The sequence below is a fragment of the Alligator mississippiensis genome, chromosome 1 (genome assembly GCF_030867095.1).
Source record: "Alligator mississippiensis isolate rAllMis1 chromosome 1, rAllMis1, whole genome shotgun sequence".
Classification (NCBI taxonomy): domain Eukaryota; kingdom Metazoa; phylum Chordata; order Crocodylia; family Alligatoridae; genus Alligator; species Alligator mississippiensis.
In genome coordinates this window covers 172,311,249-172,329,181 of record NC_081824.1, presented here as the reverse complement: position 1 = coordinate 172,329,181, position 17,933 = coordinate 172,311,249, and the positions used below count along the sequence as shown (strand labels likewise).

The 17,933-nt window shown below is 40.2% G+C and overlaps 1 protein-coding gene across 3 annotated transcripts in view; it reads left to right on the top strand.

The window, feature by feature from the left end:
- The window catches only part of KIF6 (kinesin family member 6), a 436,353-nt gene extending 418,758 nt beyond the window's left edge, over positions 1-17,595 (top strand). For 2 of the 3 annotated variants that reach the window (XM_019483065.2, XM_059717038.1), the window contains 2 exons: positions 6,962-7,051; positions 16,268-17,595. In XM_019483065.2, the coding sequence (XP_019338610.1) occupies positions 6,962-7,051; positions 16,268-16,400 (223 nt within the window). In that variant the 3' untranslated portion in view covers positions 16,401-17,595. Of the gene's footprint in view, positions 1-6,961; positions 7,052-10,045; positions 10,153-16,267 lie in introns of all 3 variants that reach the window. The other variant, XM_059717041.1, reaches the window with a different exon arrangement.
- Positions 17,596-17,933: the final 338 nt, after the last annotated feature.

The window sequence follows — 17,933 nt, the reverse complement described above, 5'->3', positions numbered from 1 at the left end:
ATGAACAGAAAACAGATCTCAGACAGCTGCTGTAACTCTTGGTAGGGATGGATGGGCAACCTGCTAAGTGTGGAATCAACAACATCTGAAGATGTTAGAGGAGAAGCTGAATGTTAGAAGCATCACCAATATCTGTTTTAATTTTTTTCTGCTTTCATATGTGTTCTGTAATCTGTGATGGAGTGTAATGAAAAATCTCTGCATGCAAATAAGTAACAAAAATAACTATCCGCCTGGATAGAGGCTTCTAATAAGACCATTATAATGCATGTGAAGTAATACTGAGACACATTACCAACATTCTTTTGAAGATTCAGAGAGATTAACAAAAGTTTCTAAATTAAACTTATCTTCTCGTTTATACAGTGCTCTTAGAAGCAGCAAAGCCAGTCCATTTGGAGTACATTAATTTAGTTACCATAGGGAAGAACTGTACAGGGGGAAGAAAGAAAAGGGGGAAAGCCTGACCCATATCTCTATTTTTGACTGAAAAGGATCTATGAATCTCTTTGTGAATCTTGAGTGAAAGCTCTATGCTCTTTCTGTCACATTTCCCTAGAATTCTGTGAAGATTATAATGTGTTTCGGAAAACATACTTAATTTGTGAAATTTCACAGGGTTTAACATTGGCAACAATCTTTCTTGTATATGGCAGTATAGATCTGCAAGTCTGCCAAAAGAATTCCACAAAACTGAGGCCAATTTTGATTTTGTAACCAAATGTAAAAATGCTTAAATGTAAAGCAATTTGAATTTAGCTGCAAGTATGTTACCCATCTCTACAAAGAATGCCTTGCTCCCTATAACTCCAAGGTAGACCAGCAATTCACAAGATTTGAGAGCAGTAGCTTGATCTGTCGTGGCTTCAGAGTTTGCCAAACCATCCAAGACCCTGAGGCGGCTATCAACAAAAGTAGAAAACATGCTGGAGTTGTCAGAAAGGAAGAGAGAGGTAGTTAGCTGTGTTATACTGAAGAGAAGTAAAAGACAGAGTAGAGTTGCGCCTTATAGATTAATTCAAAGATGCATAAATTGTTGTAAGTAACAGTCTTCACAAGACGTTGACTGCACAGTAGCCAAAAAATATTGTGCGGTAGTGCATCACAGCAAACACAGCACTGATATGCACTGTGCAATATTATTAAGTTACTGCACAGTAGCATCACCTAAAAGATGTTCACTGGTGCAACTGCACAGTAACTCTGCTTACTGTGCGTTTATTTAGTACTTGCTAATACAGATAATGACTGTGCAGTAGCATCTCATGTATACGTGCCTTATAAGATGAACTGCCCAAAAAGGAAGAGGTTTATACTTCTCCAATGTAATCCAAATAGGAATTCAGGTATCTTCAAAATGAAAATTTTCAAAAGCACCTTAATGAATAAAAGCCTAAGTGCCATATCCAGCTCAGTAAATTAGATGCCTAAATAGGATTTAGGCAGAAACTGGTTGCCTAAATCACAAACAAGTCCAAAATATCTCTACTTCTACAGCCCCAAAATTGATTAGATAAATACCTAATACCTAATGCAAAGATACTGAGTGCTTAAACTTGTTTTGTTGCACTTTATACTTAGACTGTGCTAAATCTAGTATGAAATGGAATAAGTGGAGTTAAAGTTAGAGCACGCTGTGAGCAGTCACACATTAAAGGATTATACCGTTTCTTGCCTGTACAGCTCTGACTTGCCACTAGAGGGCTGGTGAGTAGGGTCATGGCTAGGAGGCAGGGAGAGGAAGGGCTTCTGGGATGGAGAGGTGCTGGGAACAGTATTTCTTGGGATGCTGGAGGACTGCAAATTGCTCATTTTATCTCCATAGTGGACACCGAAGTTACCCTTAGATGAGCTAAGTAGCACAGCTCAGAACGGACCCTATCCTGAACTGGCATAACTTTGAGATGCTCAGAGGGCACTAAGCACAGGTTAAGTTTTAACATGCAGGCACTCACGTTTTAAGTACCCTTAGAATGGTCAAAGTGTAAAGGGGTTTCCACACAGGTACTGAAGCACTGGTGAGCATCCACGTGCCTAGCTCATGAGTTACATTGTCATTCAGAAATGAAGCAAATAAGATGCTTTTAGGTATCTGGAAGAGCTCAATCTGGTAGACATGCAAACAAAAGGAAGAATGATTCTATAGCTTAGTGATCAAGGCACTCAATCAAGGGACAAAAATCAATAACTCTCCCAAGTCAGTCCTAACCACTAGGCTACAGGCAGGTTCCCTCTTGCCTCCTTTCCTTCTGGTCCCATTACTCTTGTATTCATGGCTGCACAATGAACCACCTTCAAAAGGAGGAGTGGAGAGTAGCCCCACTCAAACTATTAAATAGCCTCAACTTCAGGGTACTCTCTAACATTGTATTAGATGTAGCTTTGCCTCCCCACAGGCTAAAGAGGCCCCAAAGCAAAGGTCTCCCATTTCCAAGGGCACCCAATTTCTGCCTACAGTTATTATACACAAGGTCAGTGTCACCAATCCCTGCCCAGTTAGGCACTTGCCCTCGAAAGAGGTCTCTGTGTTCTTAATCCCAAGCAAACAGAGACTCCAAATATGCCGCCCTTAGTTGAGGCAGAATTTTGTACTTAATGTTTTCTGATTAGCTAGCTCAAGGGAGTTCCCTGGCCTCTGAAAATTCTTTTGGAGGCATCTAACTCTCCCCATTGACTATGAATGGAGACTGGGTCCCTAACCCTATTTCTTTGAACCATTTTCTTGATACCAGGCACCATATTTTAGGCATACCACATCTTTAATTGGAGTTGCCTAAGGGGCTAAACAGGATCTTGCCTTAAAGTCTCATTTAGAAAAGTGATTTAGGAATTTAGAAGCCTAATTGTCATTAAAGGTCAATGGAATGTATATTCATAAGTACCTCAAGTCACTTTTTAAAACAAGATTTACTTTTCTAAAACTCTCATGTGTTCTTGAAGATTTTACCCCAGATCTAAAGTTCTTTACTGAATTGATAGTTCTGGAGAAGTGTGAAACTTCTTTGTGTCTAGTTATCATTGTTGTCATTGTTGGCAGTCCTTTGATACAAGGATGATAGTCTTCCAGTACACAGGGAAGTCATCAGTAAGTCTGGGGGTGGCTGCAGAGGCCAATCCAAGATCTGCATGTTCAACTGCAGATATGGCATGCAGTTCCAGAAGGAAGGAATGGATCCTGATGATGTCAAGTCACAGCTCTTAACCTTTGTTTTACTTGCTTATTTACCTCCAAAGTGAGACAACTGTGCACAAAATGGTCAATGCCTTGTACTTTACAGAGCCACTGGGGATGATTCACTGTTTGAGCCTTCCAAGTATCGATGTTAATATTGCTTTCATCAGATTGGCCTTCAAGGTGTACTTGAATCTCTTCTTTTGCCTACCTCTAAAGTGATTACCATTAGTGATCTGGACCTGTTTTGGGAGCTAGTTGTCAGGCATCCATACAACAATCCTGTCCAACGGAGCTGATGTTGTATAAACATGGCTGGTGGTGTCTGCTTGAGCCAGAACACTAGAATTCATTCTGCTGTCCTTCTGATTGATATGGAGGATTTTCTGAAGAATGCTTTCAAGGCTTTCAAGTGTTACCAATAAGCTGTCCAGCTTTCACACCCACCAAAACATCAGAGTAGGGATGGCAACAGCCTAGTAGACAAGAAATTTGGTTTGAGTCCTGATATTGTGATTATCAAAGACACAACATTGGAGACATTCAAAGGCAGCACTGGAAGATTCTATTAAGTGTTGAGTATCATAATCTTTTTTATGTTATAAGAAAGGTGACTACTGAGATAGGGTAACTACTCAATACTGTCCAAGAACTGCCCTGTAATTGTAAAATGTAGTGAATCCCCTGGTTGGTTTGGAATAGCCTGCTAAAGTATCTTGGTTTTTGCGAAGTTGACAGTGAGTCCAAGTATTTCATCTGCTTCACAGAAGACATCAGGAATGATGTGGAGCTCTACAGTTGATAGGACACACACAAGACAATCATCAGCATACTGAAGATGAGTAATGGAGGTGTTGGGTATCGTGAATTTCGAATGTGAGCAGTTGATGGTAAAGAGATTCCCATCCATGCAGTACAGATTTCCCTCGCTTTATGCTGTACATGCATTCCTGGAAAATGGCACATAACTCAAATTTGCATTAAGGAAACCCACTTTATAATGTAACAAATAGGGATACATTCCAAGACCTCAACTGTGCTGACCCCCAGACCCATTGCTACCACTTTCACAAGACAATTTTGGTACTCACCAACAGCAGACAGTACACACAAGCACAAGGTACTATCATAATGGGGATGGAAACTACAGAAATACGTGTCACAGACAATGAACGAGGAGCCCAGATCCACACAGGAGACTATATTTTGGTGCGTGTCACTCCCACAATGCACCACACAAAGCAGCTGACTGTGGGCTTCTACGACACCAATCACATAAAAGTGAATTTACCTCGCATATAACAAATTTTTGGTATAAAAAGGGTCAACGCATAAGAGCGAATTTGCACATACAAAACCTACATAAAGCGAGGGAAACCTGTACTAGATGCTGATTCAAGATGGAAGTTTATCAACAATGAGATATGGAATAGCTGCAATAAAGATGGTAAAAAGTATTGGTGCAATCACGTATCCTTCCTTGACTGCAGTTCTGATGTTGAAGGGGTCCACATTTGAGCCATTGCTCAGGACAGTGGCTGTCGTGCCATCATAAAGAAATTTGATGGTACCAAATTATGGTAGACATCCAGATATCACCAGGGCTTCTCTGTTGATTGAAGCAAAAGCCTTAGTCAGATCAATGAAGGTCATGTAAAGATCTGTGGCGATAAATGGCATGTCTCCTGCAGCTGTCTAGCAACAAAGAACATGTCAATTGTACCTCTAGGTGGTCTGAAACCACATGGGTAGGAATATCCAGAAATTGCACTGGATGTGCACGGCACGATGACGTCTTTAATCTTGGAGTTCCCCCCCGTGCCACAGATTGGCAGAGGGCCCCATCACTCACCACCTATGCCTGATGGCTGAGAGGTGAAGACCACTGCGATTTTCGCCTTCTGGCCATCAAGTATGGGTGGCAAGCAGTGAGCAGTGGAGCCCCTCTGCCAATCAGCAGCAGGGGGCACGCAGGGGAAACTCCAAGATTAAAGAAGATGCCGCACTATGCACTTCCGGCGTGAATTCCAGAGATCCCTACACATTGGGACTCAGGTAGAATCTCCTTGGCAAAGGGAGTGAGTCTACTGAAGAGAATGTGGGTGGGGATCTTCCCAGCTATGAACAGAAGTACAATGCCACAGTAACTGGTGCAATCCAATCTATCTCCTTTCTTGAATATGGTTACAATACTGGCATCTGTCAAGTCACTGGGAATCTGTTCTAGTCATGGCAGTACATCAATAATATGTGACATCACTTCTTTGAAGATCCCTGGAACATCCCTAGACACACTACCATAAGCTAATCAAGAACTATTAATTTGTTTCTATGTATGTATTTATTTGATTTCTATACCTTCCTCTCCAAAAAGGCTCAGGATGGGTTACAATATTAACATTAATTGTAAGCTGTATTGTATTTAATTTAAACTTACTGTCACCTCAGTTCAGTTAAGAAGGTGCAAATGATATGGCACTTTAGGGGTTAAGTAGAAAAGTTTAGCTCTAAATCCATGAGCTACTCATCTGAAAAAGACTTACACTCTTGGGCACAGTATATTCTGCAAAACTGAACCTGGCACAATGTAATATAGTAAAATATCGGTAATAAATTTCTTTCCTTTTTCAAACTCTCTGCCAGAAATATCAATTCATAAGCCAAAATGAATGAATTACTGTAAAGTTAGAAAACAGCAAGAATACAACAATCCTGCCACCTAGTGGAAACATCCTGCTCTTCCATGTTGCTACATATGCCAAACCCAAGGGCAGAGGAGAGAGTCACTGAATTAGGGAAAATGTCATTCCATAACAGAAATCTACCCCTCCCAACTGATAAATCCCTTGATAATGAAATCAAATGGCATTCCTGTAGGGGCTGAATGTGTGACAGCTGTTTGCAATATATTGGACTGTCATCAGTAAGCTAGCTGTCTAGGACTTTGCTCATTTTTATCCAATTTCCACTTGATTTCAATAATAATTTTGTCCAAACAAAGAATTAGTAGAAAGTGAGCCAGGTCCTCAGTACTTGACTCAACCTAGACTTAGGAAATAAACAAAAAAAATCACAAATTGTATTTTTAAAACATACCCAAGTACACATTAAACTCCTGCATAGAAGTTTATGTGGTGTGTCTATAGACAGATTCTTTTAACACCTTGGGTTTTTTTACCCCTTAGTAGCCATCTTACCTGTACAGGTGCAGTTATTATCATATAATGTGGATAGAAAATTCTCCTTAGATTCATAGATTCATAGACTGTAAGGCTGGAAGGGACCTCGGAAGATCATTCGGTCCAGCCCCCCTGCAGTAGGCAGGGCAGACAACTGGGTTCAGGTGAACCCAGCAAGGTGAGTGTCCAGTCTCCTCTTGAATATTTCCAGGGCAGGAGATTGCACCACCTCTGGAGGGAGCTTATTCCACAGTCTGGACACCTTGACTGTGAAGAAGTTTTTCCTAATGTTGAGCCTGAAATGGTCTTCCAAGAATTTGTGGCCATTACTCCTAGTTTTCCCTTCAGGTGTCCTAGTGAACAGTTGCTCACCGAGCCCTTGATGTACTCCCCTAGTGTAGCGGTAAACTGCTATCAGGTCCCCTCAGACTTCTTTTCCTCAGGCTGAAGAGTCCTGGATCCCTTCAAGAAGGCAAGAGGTGTTTTTTTCTTTTTCCTGGTTAAAACAAGTAAATTATAAAAAACAGTTTCTTTGAAGTTATTCAGAATGTATTTGGAGGTTTCCCCTACATAAACCTTTAATTTCCCCTTCATTTCCTCTCTACCTCAGGTTCTCAGAAAGCAGGAGAGCCAATCCCAATGAATACCCTACTGGAGAAAACAGCATGAGCAACCTGAGTGACTCAGCTTCACAAATAAGGTAAGGTCTATGTCTTTCTCACTCAGAAGGGAAGGTAGGCCAGCAAGTTCATCAGTATCCTTAAAGTTCCCTTATCATCTTTCTGTGTCTCCTTAGAAAAAAAATATATTGATTGCTAATTTGGAATCCAAGTGCATAATTACAAGCCATATTCATTCGTAAATTTTACCCTAGTCACTCATATTTATATTCACAGTTAACTTACACCTTCCATGCACTTCCTGTTTGTCTGGAGATTGCTATAAGGTCATATTGTGATGTCTATATTATCACAATAAGAAAAGAAAGACATTTTATTAAAAATAAAAAGCACACAGCCACCACCAAACCAGGACTCAGAATGCATAGAGTATTGTACTATACCAAGACCTTAAAATGAGATCTGCAATATTTCTCATTCCTATGTTTTTTTTCATTATCCTGATAGTGAAGTCAATTTTATGTAGAATCTTACTATGTGTATTTCCTTCAAACATTCATAATCCCTCTCCTGCATATTATCCCAGTAGCTTTCTGAAAGCAGGAAGCCTGGTGCCTTTCTGTATTGTCAGTGAGTATTTGCAAAATCTAGTTAAAGAGGCATGGCTTCACTATGATCACATAACATTTTAGAAGAGGCTACAGAGCTTTTTTCAATAATTTATAACTGTTTTTGTGTTCCTTTTTCCCTCCTTACCCACCTAAAGGCAGTAAACTTCCAGGAGACAGATCCTTGCTGCACTTCAGGATTAACACTTTAGACACTTTGCTGTTGCCACATTTATGAAATGTGGTTCTAAGAAAAATCCAAAAAATGTGGTTCACAGTTTTGTATCCCTCCTCTATAACTCTAAGACATGTGGGGTGCCTGTACATACCTCAGGTTTTAATCCTCATTAAATTAAATAGGTTTATAAAATTTAAACTTGTTTGTTTTGGAGCGTCGCATCTGTGTTTACATGCACTAGGTTTATTCAGACTAATTAAGCCAGGTCCCTGGCTGGTGCCACAGGAGAGTGGGATGGTTAAGTGCTGCTCCTCCCCCAAGCCTGGAGCCCCCCCACCCACCACGTGCCCTGCCACATAGTTGTGGAAGCAGGGAGCTGGCAAACCATGCAAGTGTTAAAAAAAAGGGGGAAGCAATTCTATAGCAAAAGCTATTGGAAGGGGTGAACTACAAAAAAGTCATAGTGCCATCTGGTGGACAAAGGGGCTCATTACATGTCTTCGAATGCCTTTGTGTTTGCATCCAATGAATCCATGGATGTGACACTTTAATTCCCAGCAAGCCAAACTAAACTATGTCCAAGGAGTTTTAGTTTGATGCACAAGAAAGAATTTTAAAGCATCAGGAAATCCCGCTCATTCAAACAGACACGCAGTTGCAGCGCATGAAAAGGCAAAAATCATGGCATGTACATGAGCCTATGGTTCCATTTTCTACCACCACCCCCAACTGAGAAATATCAGAGGAGATTTTTATCAAGTTTTCTAAATAAAATCAATGTTGTGACACAGAAAAAGCATGGAAACATTTAGCCCAACATCTCAGTGTTTCAAAATTGTGTTTGCCTATCTGAAAAAAGAAGGAAAGAAAGTTTTAAAATTTGACGCCCCCGCTTTTATCTACTTTTCTGTTTTCAATGCTCAAATTCAGTGGTGCATACAGGAAACTTAATCTGTATGTACATTAGCTGGAATATGCTGCACTGAATATTAATTTGAAGATAACTGCTTGATAGCTTGAGGCTGAACCTATGAGATGTTGAACAACAGTGGTTCCACATCATAGTGACAGTGTGTTGTCATCTGTTTCCTTAATTAAAAATATCTGACTATGCATGGGGGTCCCCAGTATTTGCATAGTCCTTAATAAATGTCTCCATATTAAGCTATGTGAAGGACACATGAGAAAGTCTCGTATTATTTTCTAAAAATATTCTAGCTAATTAAGTGAAATAAAATGTTTCATTGAATACATTTCTGTGCAATTTCCATCTTGGTTCTAAATCTGCAGACCACCAATTTCTCAACTAAAAATAATGGCACCATGTAGACATGCACATCAGACGTGTTTTACATCAGCTGAATTAAATTCTGCCATAGCAGTTATTTAGGACCTGAAGGTATAACAAAAAAGCAATCAGAAAAGTATTTAAAAAAATGGGATATACGTAAGCAGAATTTCTCTATATTTCCCTTTCTCTGCTTTGATCATTATGATTTTTTTTGATGATTGGTATGGTTATTACTATATATTATAGGCACCAGCCATGTACTAACTTATCCATACATAGGTAAGAAAACATAGAGCCAGGCCCCAGCTGATGTAAATTGAAATGACATGCTACATCATTTTATAGTAGCTGAGGATCTGACCAATGTGGCAATGGTCTATATATCAAAGAATGTATCATGTAAATTGATAGTTTGACTGCTTACGATTATTGCAGCAAGCCACTATTTACATATCCCAGGACTTGTCCTGGTTGCAGTGGCTGCCAGCAAATGTAATGAACATAGACTAGTTCTATCTGCATATTTATACTCAGTTGATTTCCAGTAGGCAAGGGTGCTGCAGATTTATCCAGTTCAAATAGTGGCATTTAATCTGGAGTAGAATCACATCGTACAGTCACACCCACCATTTCTTCTGTAACCTATTTGTATAATTTACGTGCATTTCCATTTGACAGTAACTCTGCTTCAGCATTAAATATTTTTAACTCTTTGTGGGTGGTTTTTAATAGCTAAGCTACAGTTTGTCATGTGTGTAGGAATACATATTTATTTTAAAAATACAAAGATCAGGCAGTTAAGATGCCAAGGGTTTAATTCTGCTCCAAGTTATGCTTGTTTCTGCTAACATACCCAAAGGACAAGGCCCCTAAATCAGTCTCTTTTTTGAAGTGAAAAAAAAAGGAAATATGGAAGAAAGAAAGAAAAAAAAGAAGAAAACACAAACAAACAATCTGCTGACTCAACTGAATCTGTGAATATGCTTGCTTATTTCAGGATGCCTCAGAGTTCAAAATCATCTATCCCTCTCACTGGAGACAGCCAGGCAGATGCTGACATCATGGCTTTCTTTAAAGCCAGACAGAATCTCTTGCAAAAGAAAGGTAAACCCTAGGGCCACGTCCCCACGAGCACACATGTGGTTTGCAGCACCGTAAACCACACAGTCCAGACATGCATGCAAGCATTTGCCGCGCTGCTAATTTGCAGCATGGCAGGGTTTTTTGACACTGGGAGATCCTGGTATGAAAAAACCATGTGCCACAAAAAAGCAGGGTGGCACACATGGCAGCAGCATGCACAACCTGAAACCAGAGCCTAGCCAGGTAGACCCACGCTCCGGCTGCCAGCGAGGTTTTGCACACCTGGATTGCCACTGCTGGAGTCCCAGGAGGCCCCCAGGTAAGGCTGCTGAGGCCAGCTCAGATGCTGGCCTCAGCCTCTCCTACCAGACCTGGGGCAACTTGCCGCATACTAGAGCATACATGCAGGGGCATTCCTCAGGGACAACTAGTAGAGGCACAAATATGTGCCGCTGCCATTCGTCCCTGGGGAACACACGTTCCCATTTGTGGGAATGCCCCCTAGTAGGCCAACTGAGCTTTCCTGCATGGCACTGTAAAGCCTGAATGGCTTTAGCATCATTACTAATGCTAGTTCAGATTTACACTGATAATTGTTTCATCAACAAGTCCAACCATTAGAGATTTCTCTACATGTATCCAATTTAATGCCTATATTCAACGTCTCACTTTACACCTTGTATTATTATACTTTATGATCAGATGGAGGAATGTCTAAGACAACTTTCTTAAAGTAAAAACTGTCATTTGTAATATGATTCTTTTGTGGTTTCTTTTGGTTAAAGAGAAGATGTTAATAGTCTTGCTTACAGTGGCCACATCTACACGAGACACTGGCTGCACAGTAGTACATTAATGATGCGTAGTAGTGTCGCATGGCAGGAAGTATGACACAACGCTACTGCACAGTAGTAACAAGTATACAAGTACTAAATGACTCATGTAGAGACACACGTGGCCAGTGATAACATTTCAGACTTCAGGTAGTGTTGCTGAACACAATGGGACTGTTTATGGAGGAAGGCTAATCAAATAAGTAGTGCTGTCAGAATGAGGACATGAATGAACTAAAATAAAATCAAGAAGGTTCTCTTTTCTCTACTAGTACGAATGCACTTTCTATTCTGTGAGGCTGGTAAATGCTGAGCTGTAGCAACAGGGTTTTGATTTTCTGTTTGTTTCATAATTAGATGAGGTGCTTTTAAAATCTTCAACCTAACTTATATCCCTTTAAAAATATCTGGCCAGAGGCTCAGTGTCCCTGTCAGCACTGCCTTGTCAATTTAAATGTATCCCCAACAGTTGACACAAACTAAGGATCTATCTAAAGCTTATGGCATCCTTATGTCATTAAGTTTGCCTAACTGTCCTACTCTGTCTGGTCCTCCCATCAATAGATACTGTGTGATATCAAGGCTAATGTAAATCCTTTATTGGTGTTTGTCATCAAATCAGGGTGAAAGCACTTATACATGGGCAGGGCCAGAGTAAGTAATTTAAATTGGCAGTAGGCAGAATTCACCAAACACACAAGGGTGGTTCCTGGGGGTGGCCTGGAATGTCATCGTAATTCATCATAATAAAGAGAAAAGGATCTTGTTCTTTATAACAGTTTTTAGTGACAGCATTAAATTAGAGAATAGATGAAAGCAGTAGTGATTATTGAAGCAATAACTTTCCATCAGCACTCCAGTGCTGATAACCGCATTACTCCAGCAAGCTATCAGCACCTAGCAGATGGTGTTAGCATTATCACAGAGTGGTGCTTTAGTATCACTTGGCTTATCAGGCCACTGTCAGGTAAACATACAGAGGCTGAAAAACCAGCCACCTTGCTCTCATACAAAGCAAACACTTTGGGTACTTAGGCTTTGAGGTCCCTTTTGTCTTAATTGAGTAAGGCTGCTGTCAAGCTTCTTCTGGAGACATAATTAAGCTAAATTTGTAGGTGGTTCATCCAGGAGCCAGCCTGCAGAAAAAGAAGTTAACACTGAAGGCAGAGGTCCTGGCTTCCAGAGGATCTAAGATTGATCCATTGTGTGAGATACTAAAAAGATTAACTTTAGATAACAAAAGCTCAACAACTTGCAATAAAACTGGCTTCCATGCCAATGAATCTCTTGCTCCCTTTTCTAACCTGCTTATTAGCCTGCAACCTATTTCCCAGCATTATGGATAGAGCTCACTAAAGGTTAGCTCTTACGCACACTACCAGCTATTAAGTCCCCCTATATATGACAAAAATTTCTTCAAAACAGAGGATGGTCTGTGCATCTGAAACTGTGTAAAAGTACAGATATAAAAAGGTGGGCCAGATTCTGCCCTCAGTGGATGGATATGAGAATTGTATCACCTGAACAACAGGATGGCTTATGACAGTCAGGAGAGAACAAATGATGTGGAATACAGGGAAATCATGTTTCCTTTGCTGGTGAGCATCACAAAGAAAAGATTGGAGCAAGCTATTGTCCATCATGTACAATAAAAAGATCCTCCTCTAATCTCTCCTTCAAACACTAAGAGAGATACCTCTGTTCACCTCTCACCCAGGTCAAGGAAGGCTTTTACCCTGATACCAGTCTGGCTAGCAATCTCTCCAGTGAGTTGAAACTCAAAAAGGAATCCTACAGAAAGTGGAAACTTGGTCATATTGCTAGGGAAGAATATAAGAATACACCCTAGGATACTAAAGGAATTGGCTGAGGTAGTCTTAGAGCTGTTGGCTATCGTCTTTGACAACTCAGGGAGGTGAGGTGAGGTCTCAGATGATTGGAAAAGGGAAAATATAGTGCCCATCTTCAAGACGGGGAAGAAGGGAGAATCCAGAGAATTGCACACCAGTCAGCCTGACCTTGTGCCTAGAAAGATCATGGAGCAGGTCCTCAAGGAATATATTGTGAAGTATCTAGATGGGAACAAGGTGATCAGGAATGGATTCACGAAGAGTTAGTCATGCCTGACCAACATGATTTCCTTCTATGCTAAAGCGACAGGCTCTGTGGATGATGGAGAGCAGTGGCTGTGATGTAACTTGGCTTTAGCAAGGCTTTTCACTCCATCTCCCACAACATTCTCATTAATACAATAACGAGCTAGAGACTAGATGAAAGTATTGTAAGGTGGATGCATGACTGGTTGGATCATCTTGCTCACTGAATAGCTATCAATCAATGTCTAGTTGGGAGAAGATATCAAGTTGGGCTCCCTAGGGGCCTGTCCTGGATCTAGTATTGTTTAACATCTTCATGAATTATGTAGCTAATTGGATTGAGTGCATACTTAGCAAATTTGCAGGTGACACCAAGTTGGATGGAGTTGTAGACATTCAGGAGGGTAGGGCTATTCAGAAGGATTCAGAATGACTTGGATAAACCAGATAAATGGTCCTAAATCAATCAGCTGAAATTCAACAAGAACAAGAGCAAAGTCCTGCACTTCGGATGGAATAATTGTATGCAGAAATACAGACTGGGGAATGATTGGCCAGGCTACAGTACTGCAGCAAAGGACCTGGTGGTTGCAGTGGACCATAAGCTGAATATGAGCCACCAGTGTGCTCCTGTTACCAAAAAAAGCCAGCAGTATACTGGGCTGTATTAACAGGGGTCTCTCTAGCGTATTTAGGAAAATGGTTCTTCTGCTCTGTTTGGCACTGGTGAGAACTCACCTGGAGTAATGTGTCTAGCTTTGGGCCTCACACTACAAGAAAGATATGGACATATTGGAAAGAGTCCAGTGGAGAGCCAAAAAAAAAAATAACGAGAGGCCTCAGAAACATGATTTATGAGGAAAGGCAGAAAGACCAGAACTATTTAGTATGAAAAGAAGACTGCAGGGGCATTTGGTAACACTGTTGAAAACCTGAAGGGAGATTGTAAAGAGGATGGATTACTAATAGTCTTTTCTCTGTGACTGCAGGGGGCAGGAGGTGGCGCAAGGACCTCAAGCTGCAGCAGAATTTAGGTTGAAGATTAGAAAGATTTAGGTTGGAGATTAGAAAGAACTTTCTGACTACAAGGGCCTACATCTTGAATACAGTTCTTCAGTCCTGTGTGCAGTTCTGGTCTCCACATCTCAAAAAGGATGTAGTAGAATTAGAAAAGGTATACAGAAGGGCATCCAAAATTATCAGTAGTATGTAGTATACCAAGAGAAACTAAAAAAAGCTAGGACTCTGTAGTCTGGAAGGTAGAAGGCTGAGGAACTATATGATAGAGGTCTGTAAAACCATGAAGGGTATGAACAGATTGAATAGGGAACTCTTATTCACAAGTCCCAGAACTAGAACTAGGGGTCCCTCAATTAATTTAGTTGGAGGCAGGTTTAAAACTAACAAGAGAAAGTACTTTTTATGCAGTGCATAGATAACTCATTACCACAGGAAGTTTTAGAGGCAGATAGAATAGCCAGGTTCAAAAAGGAACTAGACTAATTCATGGATGATAGGTGTATTAATAGCTATTAAATAGAACAGCCAGGGATGTAATTTTAGTTGTCCTCAACCATGAGATACACACCTAACTTTTAGAGATGCCCATGTCATATGATCCTGCTGTCCCTATTCTCAGTCACTTCTCCTTTTTCACCACTAATGTTTTGAACTTTGAAGTGTGTCCTAGCTCAGTGGGGGCCAACCTTTTTTGGCAGACATGCCACAGATTAGCCCTGCACCCTCCCCCAGTGCCATTCCAATCCCTTTTCCTTACCTGATCTGCTGATCAGCTTTCTGCTTCCTGCCCTGCAGGATCTGATGCTCTGCTTTCTGCAACCTGCCCTATTGCAAATGTGCCTATTGCCTGCAAATGTGCTGCCTCCCCAATCTGCCACACGCCACACAGAGAGGCCGCCCATGTTGCTTGTGGCATCCATGCTGCAGGTTGGCCACCCTGTTCTAACTGATCTATATTCAGAAGGGTACATTGCCTCCTCATGAATTAAGTAGTACAGGGATCCTGAAAGAAGCTGGGCTCCTGGCAAAGGAAAGGCAGATCAGCTTTCCAGGGAAAGAAATATCAAGGGAGGTAGACCAGAGTAAGTAGAAAGAGGAAAAGGAGTATGTTTAGTGGGTGCTTTGGGGAAGAGGCCTGCAGTAATACTCATCTCTTATGTAGCACTTTTCTTCAGAAAATCTCAAAGATCTTAATTTTACAGATAGGCAAACTGAGCCCCAGGGCACTTAGGAAGGCAGTGGCAGAGCTAGGTATAGAAGGCAGGTCCCCTGAGTCCCAGTTCGGTGCTCTATCTACCTGGCAACGCTGCCTTCCACAAAGTCCACATCTTTTTTAGACTTTTCCATTCTGGAAATATTTGAGCATTTGCCTATTAATGCACTTAACTGTCTACAGGGATGTTGCACGTTATTCACAGAACTTTGTTTTCTTCATGGAAGAGCCCTTCAGGGGACTCCAGCAGAAAACATTGTCTCAGGAAAACACAGCAAGGTTTGTTTGGCCTATAAGATGATGTCAGCATACTTCCTGTTCCTTCCTATATTGATCCTGACCCTTTCAAACTGTTCCATATCAATAGTCCAGGACTGTACCAATTGCCCTACTTTGCATTAGCTGAGAAAAGAAGATAAAATGTGTGCAGAGGCCAATGGAGTGGAAAACAAGTTTTATAAATAGAAAAGGCATCAGCGTGGGAATGTACAACATCCTTAATGAAAATAATACAGTGGAAAAAGCCTTCTGCGGGGGTCTCCAGGGAGATTAGTTCATCATTCCCAGATCATTGCCATTCACATCTCTGAACTTTACAAATAGAGATTAGTTAAGGCAGGCACACATGCAGTCCATTACACTATTTGAATATCTCTCTGTTCATTCTACTGCTTGGGAGTAGCTCACTGGGGTTTGCTAATGCTACTGTTACATGGAGACACGGTTAAATTAGTAAAGTAGTTTTCAAAGGGCTGTTCTGCAGTCATAAGCCATCATTAAATACTTCATTCTTTGGGTAGAGAAGTGAAAACTGTACCAGGAAAGAATGTACATTTAATACTATCCTTAAATCTTAGATTAAGGTATCTTCTTCATCTATAACTATTTTATGTTTGCAGAGTAGCCAGTGGTTTAAAGTTAATAATAATGTCTTAAAGTACTGTCTTATTAAAAGTATTTTTATCTCTTTTCAGGCTTGGGGATCAAGTGAAATTCATCTTGACGTTCAATATTTCTGCTTTAGAAATAGTCAAAAGACCTCCCTTCTGCCCCATTTTTGTATATTTAAGAACCGCTCAAATTGAGTGCTTAGGATCTGCAACATAGTTGACTGCGAATAACAAATGACTCATGGATGAAAACAATTCGAACTTTCTAAGGAATGTTGTTGAATTTGTGCAGTCAACATCTTCAGCATGAGCAAAGATCAAGCAAGACTGAAATGGCTAAACAGGAAGTTCTCTCTTTGTTTATTTGGAATTTGACAGTCATATTGTAAAGGTCATAATTATCTAAAAATCTGTATAACACTTTTCCATATCAGCAATAAGTTAACCGTTTCTTTGTCGCTGATCACTTTTCTTCATTTTTGATGACTGTACAATGGAAGCTTAAGGAAGAAGTCATGTGAAATTCAGCAGTTTTGTCTTCATGTGTTTGCCTGAGCCATTGCTGGTTTTGGTTCTGATAGATTCCAGAGTAGTTCTATGCAAAAACAGGAAGTATTTGGTTTATAAAATGTAGGACCTTTGCTGATGCCAACAATGCATTATTGATTTCCTTTTTTTGAGAAAAGGCAGTTTTATGGCTCAAATTTTGAGATTGTGTTACAATATGAAAAATGATCTCTTTAGCATTGTGACATTTCAGGAATTAAAGGTGTCAGAAAAATGAGGTTTTCACTTAAGTACATCAGATTAAATGTTACATTCCCCCAAATGTCCAGACTTGAACAAACAGCAGCGACATTTCACAGATTTACAGTGAAACTGAAATAATTTTTGCAAAATGCAAATTAAATATGAAAATGTAAATGCAGGTTCATATGTTCATGCAAATATTTTGTATAGCTCTCTACACACTTTGTGTTATCTTCTTCACAACTCCCAGTCTCAATTCGAGAGTGAGATCCAAGCAACTCAAAATATTTAAAGCACACATCTAATTCTTCAAGATGTACATGAAATCACTCTATTTCATGATAGTGCTAAACGTGCACTGCTGAAATCTGAAAATGTTTGGTTGTTCAGATACAAATACAGATAACCTGATTGCCAGGAGCCGTGTATTCCTAGAATGTTTTCCTCAACTTGCTGGAATTAAATTTTGTAGCAAATTGAAAGTTATGCCACAGCATTCGCGGGATTGAAATATACTTGAAGCTAAAGTTTTTCACTAAACTGGCAATTAAAATGCAGTCAATAAGGTAGTTTTTAATTTAAAAAGTACTGAGTTTCTCTGTATTTCAGTTTACTCTAAAAATCACCCCAGGGTCAAAATAAATCAATATATTTTGCACAGACTTTAAGAAGAATCAGATGAATTGAGGGTCTGATCTATTGTTATTATCTAAGATTGTTTTCAATTAGGAAGAGGGGCACGTGATAGAAGAGGCACAGTTCTCCCTCTTTTTTTTTTTTTGGCTGTTCTGAAGGTTTTGTTTAACCCCTTTTTCTGTCTTTCAGCTTCTTTATTCCTGCTCTTTCCGTGATGGTTGCCTTGCTAATACTTGTGTGCATACATTACATTTTGGCTGCTCACAGTGGGTGGGATTGCTACTTATTGTTGCTGGTTTCTGGGGAGTTTGGGGAAGGAAACTAATGCAGCATAACAGCTAAAAACAAAGAGGAGAACCAGCAT